Here is a 13,864-nt window from a genome sequence, read left to right as displayed (position 1 = left end):
CACTCCTACGGTATCCGGGAGTTACACGATCTCATGGTCTAAGGAAAAGATACTTGACATTGGAAAAACTCTAGCAAACGAACTATACGATCTTGTGCTATGTTTAGGATTGGGTCTTGTCCATCACATCATTCTCCTAATGATGTGATCCCGTTATGAATGACATCCCCATGTCCATAGCCAGGAAACCATGACTATCTGTTGATCAACGAGCTAGTCAACTAGAGGCTCACTAGGGATACATTGTGGTCTATGTATTCACACATGTATTACGATTTCCGGATAATACAATTAAAGCATGAACAATAGACAATTATCATGAACAAGGAAATATAATAATCATTTTATTATTGCCTCTAGGGCATATTTCCAACACTTGTATCACCATCTCTTCGCCGAACTAGTGCACCTATACAATTTACCATTGTATTGGGTGTGTTGGGGACACAAGAGACTCTTTGTTATTTGGTTGCAGGGTTGCTTGAGAGAGACCATCTTCATCCTACGCCTCCTACTGATTGATAAACCTTAGGTCATCCACTTGAGGGAAATTTGCTACTGTCCTACAAACCTCTGCACTTGGAGGTCCAACAACGTCTACAAGAAGAAGGTTGTGTAGTAGACATCACTGGGCATGTAGAGACCGGTGAAGTACACCACGACGATCCTCCCTCTCTTGGAACACGGACATCAAACTCAAGGCTAGCCCTAATTATTGGGTGGACAGGGGGCAGGGGGCGCTTGCCCCCGTTCTTCATCGTATTGTATTTGTCCAATAGTTTAACATGTATCTTATAATTATCGCTTCTACCATATAATAGTTACCAATCACGACGGCGCCAACAACTGTAATGACAGTGGAGGAAAATGGCGACATGTTGGCTGAGCCTCCAATCGGCCAGCACGCCTGATATCGCAGCGAACAGATACAATGTGATGTCGCTTCAGATGCGTCGGTGTTTTCCCCAAGGAATAAGGGAGGATGTAGCACAACAACGTAAGGTATTTTCCTCAGTGATGAGACCAAGGTTATCGAACCAGTAGGAGAACCACGCAACACTACGTAAGCGGTACCTGCACACAAATAACAAATACTTGCAACCGATGCACTAAAGGGGTTGTCAATCCCTTTCGGGTAGCGGTGCCAAAAAGTGACGTAAGGATAGGATAAGATTGTAGTAGATTGATAGATGCAAATAAGAGTAAATAAAACGCAACATGGTATTTTTGGGTTTTTGATAATACAGATTTGAAAATAAAAGAAAAGGCAATTGGCAATATGGATCCGAAAGTATATGATAAGAAAATAGACCCAAGGGCCGTAGATTTCACTAATGGCTTCTCTGGAGAAAATAGCAATGGTGGGTAGACAAATTACTGTTGGGCAATTGATAGAAAAGCAAATAATTATGATGATATCCAAGACAATGATCATGTATATAGGCATCACGTCCAAGATTAGTAAGCCAACTCCAGCCTGCATCTACTACTATTACTCCACACATCGACCGCTATCCAGCATGCATCTAGTGTATTAAGTTCATGGAAAATGGAGTAATGCGTTTCCGAGGAGGCACGGCCGTGACTCTCGTGAAAGCACAACCATGACTTTGCGGAAGCAAAACCGTGACTCTCGCGAAAGGAAAAAACAGAAAACGCGTTTTTTCCTTTCCGAGAGGCACGACTCGCGAAAATACAACCATACTTCTCGCGGAAGCAAAACCGTGACTCTCGCGAAAAAAAACAAAAAACGCGTTTTTTTCGTTTCCGAGAGCAAGGCCGTGACTCTCGCGAAAGCACACCACGCCTCTCGCGGAAGCAAAACCGTGACTCGCGAAAAAAAACAGAAAACGCGTTTTTTTCGTTTCTGAGAGGCACGGCCGTGACTCTCGCGAAAGCACACCCGTGCCTCTCCCGGAAGCAAAACCGTGACTCTCGTGAAAGAAAAAAAAACAGAAAACACGTTTTTTTCGTTTTCGAGAGGCACGGTCGTGACTCTCGCGAAAGCAAAACCATGCCTCTCGCGAAAGCAAAACTGTGACTCTCATGGAAGGAAAAAAAAAGAAAACACAATTTTTTCGCGCAATTTATTTTTTTAATTTTTTGATTGAAAAGCTAAGGAAGACCGGTGGAAAACCAAAACGTAAAAAAACAGAAAAAAACCGTTTGAAAAGCCAAAAACACATGCAGAAAAATAAAAAAAATAAAATTCGAAGGAAATGCCCACAGAGTGACATGTGGCGAATGACTGAGAACACGCCGAGTGGCATTGATCGTTGCGAGGCTCCCTAAGGAGCGCTTGTTAACTAGTTGCTCTTAAAGAAGTCCCCGACGTAAAGAAGAAAATGATCCGACCGAGCAGCGCTTTTTTTAAAAGACAACCCGGGCCAGTAGCTTCAGGCGAGCGTTATACAGGTTTTGCGCAATTTAGGAGAGTGGAACCATCATGTCCTTTGGCAAACTGGGCCTAGCAGGCCCATCTCCCTTCCGCAATGCGTTTTGGCTAGAGAAAAAAAAAAACAAAAAAACAAAAAAAAACCTCCATCGCTAGATCCAAAAAACCCATCGTCGATGTACCAGCTTCCGGCTCGATGTTTTAATTGCACAATAGCTTCTTTACAGCTCTTGGAAGTTATCAATATAGGAAACAACAGTAACTATCAATCAAGATACACTCATGCATCGTGACTTTTTCCTCTTACAGGTGATTAAACTTTTTTGTTGGTGGGGGAGGTTGTTACACTTATGCAATAAGTTAATTTCACTACCTAACCGATGGATTTGTAACCTTTGATTGTTACACTTATGCAATAACTTAATTTCACTACCTAACCGAACCAGGTAACATGGTGCACATATTTTCATCGATTTGCTCAATTGAGCTTTGGAAAAATCATTTGTCTCTTTAAAACTTGTGCTCTGGATCAAATTGGCAGATGTGCAATGGGGTTGACGAGAACACCATAGGCACTCGTTTGGAGCTTTTCTTGGGCAGTTTTCCGGAATCATATTCTGGACAATCAAGAGCTACAAAGGATTATGGGGTGGATAGGGGGTGCTTGCCCCCTCCCCCCTTCCCGCGTGCTTCACCATGTTTTATTTATTTATTCAATAGTTAAACATGATCATGGTTACCAGTGGGTCGACCATAGGGAAGACCAACACTGAGAGGAGTAAGGCATGGAACGACTCTACTAATGATGCTTGAGTCGGTGCCATGGAGCCAGAAGTAGCACCTGCGAAGATGGATGCCCTGCTCAAGGAAGAGGGTATCTATGGCAAAGTAGGTTGTCCAGAAGACAATGAAGGTGAACCATGTGGGCAACAGCTTGACAACGCTATTTCGTGTGGCTGCGAGCCCCAATGGCGGTACATCGGTGAACCGGCGAGGAAGATGGCCATGCCGACAACCATGGTGGCCGCTGATGCCACGAATGCTGCATTGAAGCCGACATACCAAAGCATTGTGGCGCAGCGGCCTAAAATCTAAGTCTAGCAGCCATGAAGTCCTCGGGGGGGGGGGGGGGGGGGACCCCTTCCCCCCCCCCCCCCCCCCCCTCCTCTTCATCATATTGTATTTGGTCAACAATTTAACATGTATCTTATAATTAAAGTTTTTTTAGTTTCTACGTAGAACATGTGGATATTGCATGTGTTTGTATCGAAATGAAAATCATGAAATGGAGAGTGTGGTTGTGAGTGTGAGATTTGTTGGTTGATCGGGAGCTGCCCACGGACGCGGCCGGTCGTGTCCGTGGACGTTTTGAGGCTCTCATTTGGGTTGTGTGGTTGTAGATGCTCTAAGAATAGCATGACTCGGTTGGTTGGATGTAATCAGGGGAGGGGGGCCTGCCTAGTTAAATTACGTGGGGTGAGGGTGGGATGGAGGGATTAGTTAGGAAACTTACGTGACTAGCGTAGGCTTTATATAGGTGTAGCATTTTTGCAGCAAAATACCATGCGGGAGGAGGGAGGAAGTTTCGTGGCTGGCTTGAGGGATGTACTATTATGCCATCTAGGACAATTCCATTCAAATTGAGAAAGTACTCAACAAAAATGTAGGACAAGCCCATCCCATGAGTTTCGTTGGGCAGGCTCATCCATAGTATTTATGTAACCTTAATCAATGAAGATGGTTAGTGTAAGAATTAGCATTGGTTTTTAAATAGTTTGAATTGCTTATCACATATGTCACATCATAAGAATTAGCATTGTTTGGTCAAATTATTCTTGGTACTTTATTAAGAACATGAAATACAAAATGTTGCCATTTAGTTTGGTATGTCAATAAAGATATTCTCGACGTCTAAGATTAGCCAAAGGAGGACTTGCGAGTGCCGGGAGGAAAATGCCGCCGCCGCTGACCTCCATCGAGGTCTCCACCGACAGAGCTCATCACCGGCGAAGTTTATTTAAGATTAGCATTGCTCGAAAATGGTTGAATAATCGTCACCATCGATCTCATCACATCATCCGTCCAAATTAACACACAGCGAAGGCAAATATTAAATTATAAAACATGGTTCGAACTCAAATTTAAAATCATGGTTATCAAATCATCAAACTGAACTTCGGTAGTTTCGGTAGGTGTCGAAATATTTCTGAAACTGAAATTTAAAACCATGGTTGGAACCAACCAAATTATCAAGCTGCATACACGCGCGTACGTTGTGTGATTCATGGCTTGGTGAAGACCCGAACGTTCCTCCACCGTGACTCCATGCGGTGCGACGGGTGGTGGTGCGACTGCTTGTACACCCCGAACTTAAAGTAGTGCTCGGCGTGCGGCCCGCCGTGGCTGCTCGAGCGCAGCCTCTCGGCGCCGTCGACGAACACGGTGACGTTGCGCGCGCCGACGTCGTGGACGACGTTGAGCCGGAGCCAGCGGTCGTAGACATCGTGGGCGAGCACGCTCTGCAGGTGGTGGTAGTAGGTGAGGTTGCCGTCGTAGACGTGGAGCATCAGCGTCGTCGCCTGCCGCTCCGGCTTGGCCCCGAAGATCTGCATGATGGACGCGCCGGACGTGCCCGCCGGCACGTACACCTCGCCCTCGAACTGCCACACCCCCGACGTGTACACCTCCTGCGTGCATGCTCCATGGATCAACACACGAATTAATATAAGCAACGTGCGATCGAGCGTGAGATGGGACGCAAAGGAGGATATGTTTGGTGTCGGATGCCGCATGCATGGGCGCCTACATACGTTGATCTTGATCTCGGTGCGCGCGCCACCGGGGTGGGTGGCGCTGCCGGGCTTGTCGGTGGAGTAGACCCACATCCGGCGCACGCCGCCGGCGAACTCGTAGCGCTCGTCGAGCGGAACGTTGTAGGGCTTCTGCACAATGAACTTGGACTCCGGCAGCCTCACATGGGTGAAGCCGGTGGTGAGGTGGTCGCCGGTGCCGCTGCTGCCGCGAGCCCTGCTGATCACCACCGCGGTGACCACCACAAGTACACTGCACAAGATGGAGGAAGCCATCAGATCGCTCGCTCGCGGACGCACGGACGCACGCAAATGACTTGAACGGTTAATTGTTGGAACAAGAGGCATGTGCATGATGTGTATTTATACAAGTGCTTAAGGAGTACGTATATATGTTGATCACTGGCACCAAAGCCCTAAAGGGACGTGCATTCGGGAAGATAGTAACATCTACTGTCATTTATTCTTCAGCGGCCAGCCAGTGCTTTTGTTTTAGATGCATACAAACGGAATTACTTATGCACGTGGATGCACTTCGTTGTTATAATCAAGCCTCTCTATCTCAAAACAAACATAATCAAACACAATACATTGTTTTTAGAGCGCCACATATGTATTTGAAAACAAGAAGTAAACAAACTATCACATTTGTCCACATATGCTTACATTATCTCTTCCTTCGATTAAGCAGTGAGTCCTGATTATAACCTCCGAGGTTGAAGCTTAAATTTAATTAAGAAAAAGAACGTGACAAAGGAGTTGCACTATGGAGACTCAGAGAGCAGACGGGTTTCACAATGGTGTAAACTGACAAAAAGAGTGGTACTAGGAGGAATCAAGGAGTAGACGGGATTCACAACAACTTAAATAAAGTAACAACAGAGTGGTACTAGGAAGAATCAAAGGGTTGATGTCAAAAAGAGAAAAGAAAAAGAATCAAAGGGTACATACATACATAACCCCACATACAAGACTTGCGTGCCACTGCCATTGGATAAAAAGAATAGGTGGATCAATGACAACGTGCTATTGTGAAGTGACCATATCATACGACGGAAGCAAATATGTTTCACTAAGGAATCATTTGCACTAGATTTCATAGCAAATCTAACATCCATTCAAAGCTCCTTTTCAGAACCCTTTGTTTTTCCTGTGATGAATTCAAACAAACTTTGGTTTATGAAATCCAGAAGGATTTGAAGTGTACATGACATTGCAATTCTGCGCTTTTTCTATTCCTGCCTTTCCTGAGTTTTCCTATCCCGCGAATCAAAAAGGCCGTGAGCTTTGATGGCACATGAACCTTCCACAATGAAAGTCCATTGTTTCCTTGTCTGATCAAACATGTGACGAATCAGACTTTTTCTCTAACCATGCTTCTCCTCTCTCTCTCTCTCTCTCTCTCTCTCTCTCTCTCTCTCTCTCTCTCTCTCTCTCTCTCTCTCTTTGTTTCAGCCAACAGTCTGTAGGCTGAGATGGCACTAAAATGTTCAATTTCTATCATAGTGCCAAGCCCACATTATCCTCCTGGTGATGTGTTCATATGTTCTTAAGCAAAACTTACGGTTTTGCTAGTTCTCGGTCCACAAAGAATTAACTTAGAGCTTGGTTGACCCTTAAACCTCTAGATTCACTTTGTGATTCGTGTGTCATGTGAGTTGCAACTGGGTTGCAACCGAGTGTTTCTCAGTTGCAAGTGGGACGCAACTGAGGAAAACTGCCCCAGACTATTTGATTTGCCTCGTGATTTGTGCTGACCAAGAGTTGCAACAAGTCGCTCCCCCAAAACTTAACCTTAGTGGAAAAAGAACTTAACTTTTTTAGACAAAAAAGCTTAACTTTTTTTTGAGAGCATAAAAAAAACTTAACAATACTAGCGATTTTGTTACTCTTTTTTTTGAATTGAGCGATTTTGTTACTCAATCCAAAACACATTGCGGTAAGGAGATGGGCCTGCTAGGCCCATATAGCGATCAAACTGTTTTTTTTCTTTTTCCTTTTCTTCTTCTAGTTTTTCCGTTTCATTTCTTCCTTTTCCTTTTCTTTATTTTCCCCATTCTATAAACATTTTTCAAACTTATGAAGTTTTTCTAAATCCATGAATGTTTTTCAAATTCACCAAAAAATTCAACTCATGATCTTTTGTTAAACATGTGAACTTTTTTTTTGAATACACGAGGATTTTTTTAATTCAAGAAGATTTTTAAAAATTGTGAACAATTTTTTAATTGAATTTTTTAATCACACAATTTTTTGTTTCATGAATTTTTTTCATTTCACATTTTTTTAAATGGAGAATTTTTTTTGAACTCATGAACATTTCTTAATTAAGAACGTTTTTTAAAAGTGTAAACATTTTTTGAATTTGCAAGCATGTTTTAAATTCATGAACATATTTGTGAATCATGAACAGTTTTTAAAATACAAAATAATTTTCAGATTCTAAAACAATTTTATGAACTTAAGGTTATTTTTGAATTCTTGACATTTTTTGAATTCGTGAATTTAAAATTTGGGAAAAAATGTTCAATTGAAATTTGTAATTTTTTGTGAAACTATGTATGTTTTTTTTGAATTGGTGGTAAAAAGACAAGAAAAACAAAAAGAAATGAAGGACACGAAAATAAACACAGGGCGCCCCGCCCCTGTAGTTGGGCCGTCCCAAAATCGCTTGCGCGAAAAGGGGGTGGGGGTGTGCGGTGCGTGATTCCTGACTTTCCACCGCGCAGCGCGGGGATCAGGGATTCAGGGGAATGTATCTTGTGAACTAGTGCTTGTGGTGCTACCGATTCACCTGTCGTTGTTGCACATTTTAAAATGTTTCAAAAAACTAGAAAAAAAATCTAGCACATAGACACAATATCAATGTATGTTGTTACAAAATTTTATATCAAGATTTGAAACTTTGCACGAGATACAAAAATGATTTTGTTTTACATCAATATGATAATGTGCCAAATCTAAAACCCACCTTATTTTTGTACTATTCAAATTTTATGACAACATAGACCGATGTTGTGTGAATGTGTTAGATTTTTGTGAATTCTTTTGAACATTTGTAAATGCACCACAAGCAAAAAATTGCAGTATACTGGTCTACTCATCCCCATCCACAGTACCTAATAAAAAAAAATCTCCCCGTCCACAACGACTTCACCCCTGTGATCGCCGATCAAATGGCGATGCCGCAGAAGAGGCGCCGCCGCGGGAGGAGGCCTCTTCAAGGAGTGTCCCGCCGGCGCCTTGGTGAAGACGGCGCATCGTTGCCTGTGGATGGAGGCTCTCCGCCGCCCGGGCTCCCCGACGAGCCTGCCATGTCCTCAACGGAGCCAAGGTGCCATGAAATTATCGCCTCGCGCCTCGCCCAATTGCAGTTGCCAGTCGGCGACAACGGCTCGGACATGGCCGCTTTTCCAAATCTCCCTTCCATTGAAACCCTCGAAGCCCTTACTTGCAAATCTTTCCACGACGATGATTCGCGAGCTGCTCTGCTAGAATACCAATGCCAGAAGTTCTTGAACGAGACCCACAGACGAGATGGAGATTCTGGAGGATCTAATTCGGCCGTCATTGATATGGGCTCCGCTCATACTGAACTGGAGAGTGAATTGCAAAAAACATCGACAGTTCAGACTAGATTTGCAGGAACCACACATATACGAAATTGTGCCAAAAAGCACTAATTTTTTCATAATTTTTTGCAAAAAACACCAGTTGCTTGTTTGGACCGTTTTAAGTGCGTTTATGACAAGGGGGGCGCATCTGTCGACGTGGCAGCACTGTTCACACGGCAACGCCGTTAGACGGCGTTACACGTCGCTGGCTCACCGGTTCGAGCCGGGCCGCTTAGTCTTCGAGCCGTACCCCGCCCGGTCCGCTCCTCTCACTCTCTTTTCCTCCCCCGCACTCTCTCCTCTCAGTCATGGCGACGGCTGGCGGCGCAGGCGGCGGGTCTGCCGGCGTTGGAGACGATGGTCCACCTGTGGGAGATATATGCGGGAGCTCAAACCCTAGCTGGCCATCGGATACGAGCAGCCCCAGCCAGAGCCCCCGGCACTGTCTCGAATATGCGGCGGCAAGATCTTGGGCCAGGGCAGTGAAGGGGAATCCGTCAGAGAGTCACCGGATTGCCTCGTCATTCGGCGGCGTCTAGTGAGTTTCCTCTTCCCTCTTACCTCTTCCTGTAGATCGATTCTAGGGTTAGGGTTAGGTTTTTTTGGCACTGTTAATTGGTGCTCTCTTAATTGTGATTTAGTTGCGGTTGATTTGTAGTTAACAGAGTAGCTAGTTGACAGAGTAGTTATGTGACGCCCCGAGTCCGATGTGTCAGGTGTCTCCCAGTTGTTCGCCGTCGTTGCCATGTCATTCGCTTGCGTGTTGCATCTTGCCATGTCATCATCCGCATTGCATCTGCATGTTTTCGAGAACTTGCATCCGTCCCGGTCTCCTCGTTCCTTCCGTTGTCAGTTCTGAGTCCAGACACACTTGCACGCGTCCGCGGCACGTCTGAAATATTATTTTTTAAGTGACCGGAAAATGTTCTCGGAATGGGATGAAAGTTGGCGTGCGGTGTTGTTTTGTTGTCAGTAGGCCGCCTGCCAAGTTTCATCGCGTTCGGAGTCCGTTTGACGCCCCAACAGATAACTATAGCGGCATTATAGCCGGTCAAACGTCGGACGTTTTCGGTCTCCAGAAACAGATGTCGGACCCACTCTCTCTCTTCTCCCCCTCGCAGTCTCGCCACAGCCCACCTAGTCCATCCTCCTTCCCCTCTCCGCTTCCGGAGTTGTCCGATGCGACCGCACGGTCCGAAACCCTCTCTGCTCAGTGCATCAAACCCCCTCGCGCGCGTCCGGAAAGCTATCCCGGACCCGACCCGGACTGTCGCCACCGTTGTGTCCGGATCATCCCCAAACATCTACAAAACGTCACCGTTTCCTTGTTTGGACTCCCTAACCCATTCATCTCCGACCGTCCGATTTTGATCAGATGATCCAAAATACTTCTCCTATCTATATTCCGGTATTTATAGACCACCCGAACCCTAGAAATGAGGAACCTTGTCCCATCCTCCCAGCCGCCGCCGCCAGCATCTCCCACCTCGGGATCCTCCCATTCCCCACCGCGCCAGTCACCAGCCACACCTGGATCCAATCCATCCACTGCAGCCAATCCATCGATCACCTTCCACCCCGCCCGAGGTTCTCCTCGTTCCTCTCGCACCCGAGGAGAGAGCAGACGCATCGCTCGCGCTCGAAGCCTCATGCCTCCCCGACGCCCTCGCCTCGCGCCGGCAAGTGACCTCGCCGGAGTGCCCTGCCGGAGTAACAGCCACACCAGGGACCCTCGCGCCCTTCTCCTTCCCTGCTCTCTGCTCTCTCTCTCTCTCTCTCTCTCTCTCTCTCTCTCTCTCTCTCTCTCTCTCGGCTTCCCCGTTTTTCTTCTCTCAATTCTCTCTGTCTTTCTTTCTTCAGGACTCAGTAGCAGCCATGGACGCCGTCGCGCAGACCTGCCTCCGTTCCCGTGACCACGTGCCGGTCAGCAGCAGTAGTTCACTGTGCCGCTACCCATCTTTCTCCTTCCTCCCGTTTCCCCTACCTCTATCTCCCTCTAATCTCTGCGTTTCTCTGTTCTTTGCCTCGAACAGGAGCAGGCATGGCCGTCACCGTAGAGCTCGATGCCGAGCGCCGCCTTTGAGGCTTCAACTCCCACCACTGGTCTACGTGGGTGAGCAACAACAGCAGCGCATCGCGCCCCTTGCCTCCTGCCCTCTCCTCTATTTTCCCTGCTGCTCCTCTCTGATCTAACCCCGCCGTGGCCGCCTGTCTGCAGTTCGCCGATGCACCCGGCGGATGAAGCTGCCGGTGCCCCTGCTCCAGCGCTACATCGCCTCCCCCAGCACCAATCCCAGCTCCTCGTTTCCGGCAGGATCCGCCCCAACGTCGTGGTTCCCCGGCGCCCCGAACCTCCCCTGCTTCGTCGCTGCTCGAGCTCGGGCAAGCTCCCAGACCCATGGCACCCCTCCCGTGCGCGCTTGCTCTTGTCCTCCGCGCCCACTGTAGCTCGAGGAGGTGGATCCCCTCGATCCCGTGCTTCGCGTTGACCGCTTCCGGCTACCTCTACGCTGGATTCGCGCCAAGTTCCTGCGCCCGCGAAGCCTCTGCATCGAGCGCCAAGTTCTGCCTCCTGCTCTGCTTCGCCCTGTCTGCAGCCGCTTGAATCGGTGCCAGCGTGTTGACCGCGTCGCTGCCCAAGCCGCCTGCTGTTTCCGCCGAGGCCGCGTCAGGCCCAGCCAGCGCCCGCCGGCCTGCCTCTTCCACCGTATGGGCTTGGCCCATGGTGAGAAAGCCCCAGTGCCCTTTTTTTCTTTATTTTGTTGGGCCTGCTCCAGTTTTAGTTTCGGCCCAGTGTAGCCTTTTTTTTCAGATCTGTGAATTAGTCAATTTCCAGGGATTTGCACTTTTGCAGATCAGCACCTAAACTTCATGCATTTCATTACTCACAAACAGTGCATCATATGTAAAAAACTTTATATATGAAAAATGCTTATAATCTTGTCTAGTTTCATAATATGTCATTTTCATCCATGGTTAAAATGTTTAATATGATGTTTGGTTAAATTTGCTCCTATTGCCATGTTAAAATGCTTTATTTCATAACTAAATAACCGTAGCTCCAAACCTAACAAACTTCATATGTAAATGGGGTTGAAAAATGCCTAGTTTAACATGGTGGCCTCACTTTGCATGTTTAACAACTATAAAATATGGTTTAGGACAGAATAGTACCATAACCAATATATGCACATGAGGAGTTTCCGGACTTGTTTGTCGTTCCTGCCTCATTTAAACTTGCCTAGATAGGTAGTTTTCATTTGCTTCACCCTCTTGCCATGTTTAACAACATTTAATATTGTTCGGTACATAAACGAGATCGAACTAAATAACTTGAACATGGTGTTTCGTCAATATGCAACGGAGATGCATATTGAGCTCCACTTAAATTGTAGTATTGTTTGTTGCACTTTGCCATGCCTTGCCTCATTAATCCGGACATGCATCATATTTGGTTGAGTATCATGTCATGCTTATGTGGTGGTTGTTTACTGTTTTGTTTGCTCCTTTCCGGTGTTGCTTCTTCGGGTTGGTTCCGATAACGTCGCTTTGTGAGGACCCGTTCGACTACGTCTGTTTGTCTTCTTCATGGACTCGTTCGTCTTCCTTGCGGGATTTCAGGCAAGATGACCATACCCTCGAAATCACTTCTATCTTTGCTTGCTAGTTGCTCGCTTTTTTGCTATGCCTATGCTGCGATACCTACCACTTGCTTATCATGCCTCCCATATTGTTAAGCCAAGCCTCTAACCCACCTTGTCCTAGCAAACCGTTGTTTGGCTATGTTACCGCTTTGCTCAGCCCCTCTTATAGCGTTGTTAGTTGCAGGTGAAGATTGAAGTTTGTTTCCTTGTTGGAACATGGAGATGTTGTTCCTTGTTGGAACATGTTTACTTGTTGGGATATCACAATATCTCTTATTTAATTAATGCATCTATATACTTGGTAAAGGGTGGAAGGCTCGGTCTTATGCCTGGTGTTTTGTTCCACTCTTGCCGCCCTAGTTTCCGTCATATCGGTGTTATGTTCTCGGATTTTGCGTTCCTTACGCGGTTGGGTTATAATGGGAACCCCTTGGCAGTTCGCCTTGAATAAAACTCTTTCAGCAAGGCCCAACATTGGTTTTACCATTCGCCACCTAGCCTTTTCTTTCCCTTGGGTAGGCCTGCCCAAGGGTCATCTTTATTAAACCCCCGGGCCAGTGCTCCTCTGAGTGTTGGTCCAACCCAGAGCACCATGCGGGGCCGTCCCTTGGCAACTTGGGTTACGTTGGCTCCCGTACGCTTAGCTTATCCGGTGTGCACTGAGAACGAGATATGTGCAGCTCCTATTGGGATTTGTCGGCACAGCGGGTGGTCTTGCTGGACTTGTTTTACCATTGTCGAGGATGTCTTGTAACCAGGATTCCGAGTCTGATCGGGTCTTTCCGCTAGAAGGAATATCCTTCGTTGATCGTGAGAGCTTGTGATGGGCTAAGTTGGGACACCCCTGCAGGGATTTGAACTTTCGAAAGCTGTGCCCGCGGTTATGGGCAGATCGGAATTTGTTAATGTCCGGTTGTAGAAAACCTGAAGTTGACCTTAATTAAAACACATCAACTGCGTGTGTAACCGTGATGGTCTCTTCTCGGCGGAGTCCGGGAAGTGAACACGGTGTTGGAGTTTATGCTTGACGTAGGTTGTTCTAGGATCGCTTCTTGATCATAGTTCATCGACCGTGCTTTGCCTTCTCTTCTCGCTCTCTTTTGCGAATATGTTAGCCACCATATTAGCTAGTCGCTTGCTGCAGCTCCACCTCATACCTTTTACCTTACCCATAAGCTTAAATAGTCTTGATCACGAGGGTGTGAGATTGCTGAGTCCCCGTGACTCACCAATACTTACAAAACCAGCTTGCAGGTGTCGATGAGACCGTGCAGATGACGCAACCAAGCTCAAGGAGGAGCTCGTTGAAGATCTTGTCCTTTGTGTTGTTTCATTCTAGTTGATCAGTAATGGAGCCCAGTTGGGGTCGATCGGGGATCTGTGTAGCATTTGGGGTAGTCT

General features: G+C 46.6%; 1 protein-coding gene and 1 long non-coding RNA gene across 4 annotated transcripts; one reads left to right on the top strand and one right to left on the bottom strand.

The window, feature by feature from the left end:
* Positions 1 to 4,677: 4,677 nt before the first annotated feature.
* Positions 4,678 to 5,481, bottom strand: LOC125546713 (citrate-binding protein-like). The gene is made up of 2 exons (XM_048710870.1): positions 5,206 to 5,481; positions 4,678 to 5,082 (listed from the first exon to the last, which is right to left on the bottom strand). Exons 1-2 carry the CDS (start codon positions 5,479 to 5,481, stop codon positions 4,678 to 4,680), a joined length of 681 nt encoding a protein of 226 aa, XP_048566827.1.
* A 4,766-nt stretch (positions 5,482 to 10,247) lies between these two features.
* On the top strand, positions 10,248 to 11,782 carry LOC125543144. 3 transcript variants are annotated; one of them, XR_007298309.1, is made up of 3 exons: positions 10,248 to 10,742; positions 10,853 to 10,932; positions 11,038 to 11,782. It is a non-coding gene; the product is annotated as an uncharacterized LOC125543144 (long non-coding RNA). The 3 variants fall into 3 exon arrangements; XR_007298308.1 differs by having other exon boundaries at positions 10,248 to 10,752; XR_007298310.1 differs by having other exon boundaries at positions 10,248 to 10,762.
* Positions 11,783 to 13,864: the final 2,082 nt, after the last annotated feature.

The sequence above is a fragment of the Triticum urartu genome, chromosome 3 (genome assembly GCF_003073215.2).
Source record: "Triticum urartu cultivar G1812 chromosome 3, Tu2.1, whole genome shotgun sequence".
NCBI classification, from domain to species: domain Eukaryota; kingdom Viridiplantae; phylum Streptophyta; class Magnoliopsida; order Poales; family Poaceae; genus Triticum; species Triticum urartu.
This window is presented reverse-complemented; position numbering and strand designations above follow the sequence as displayed.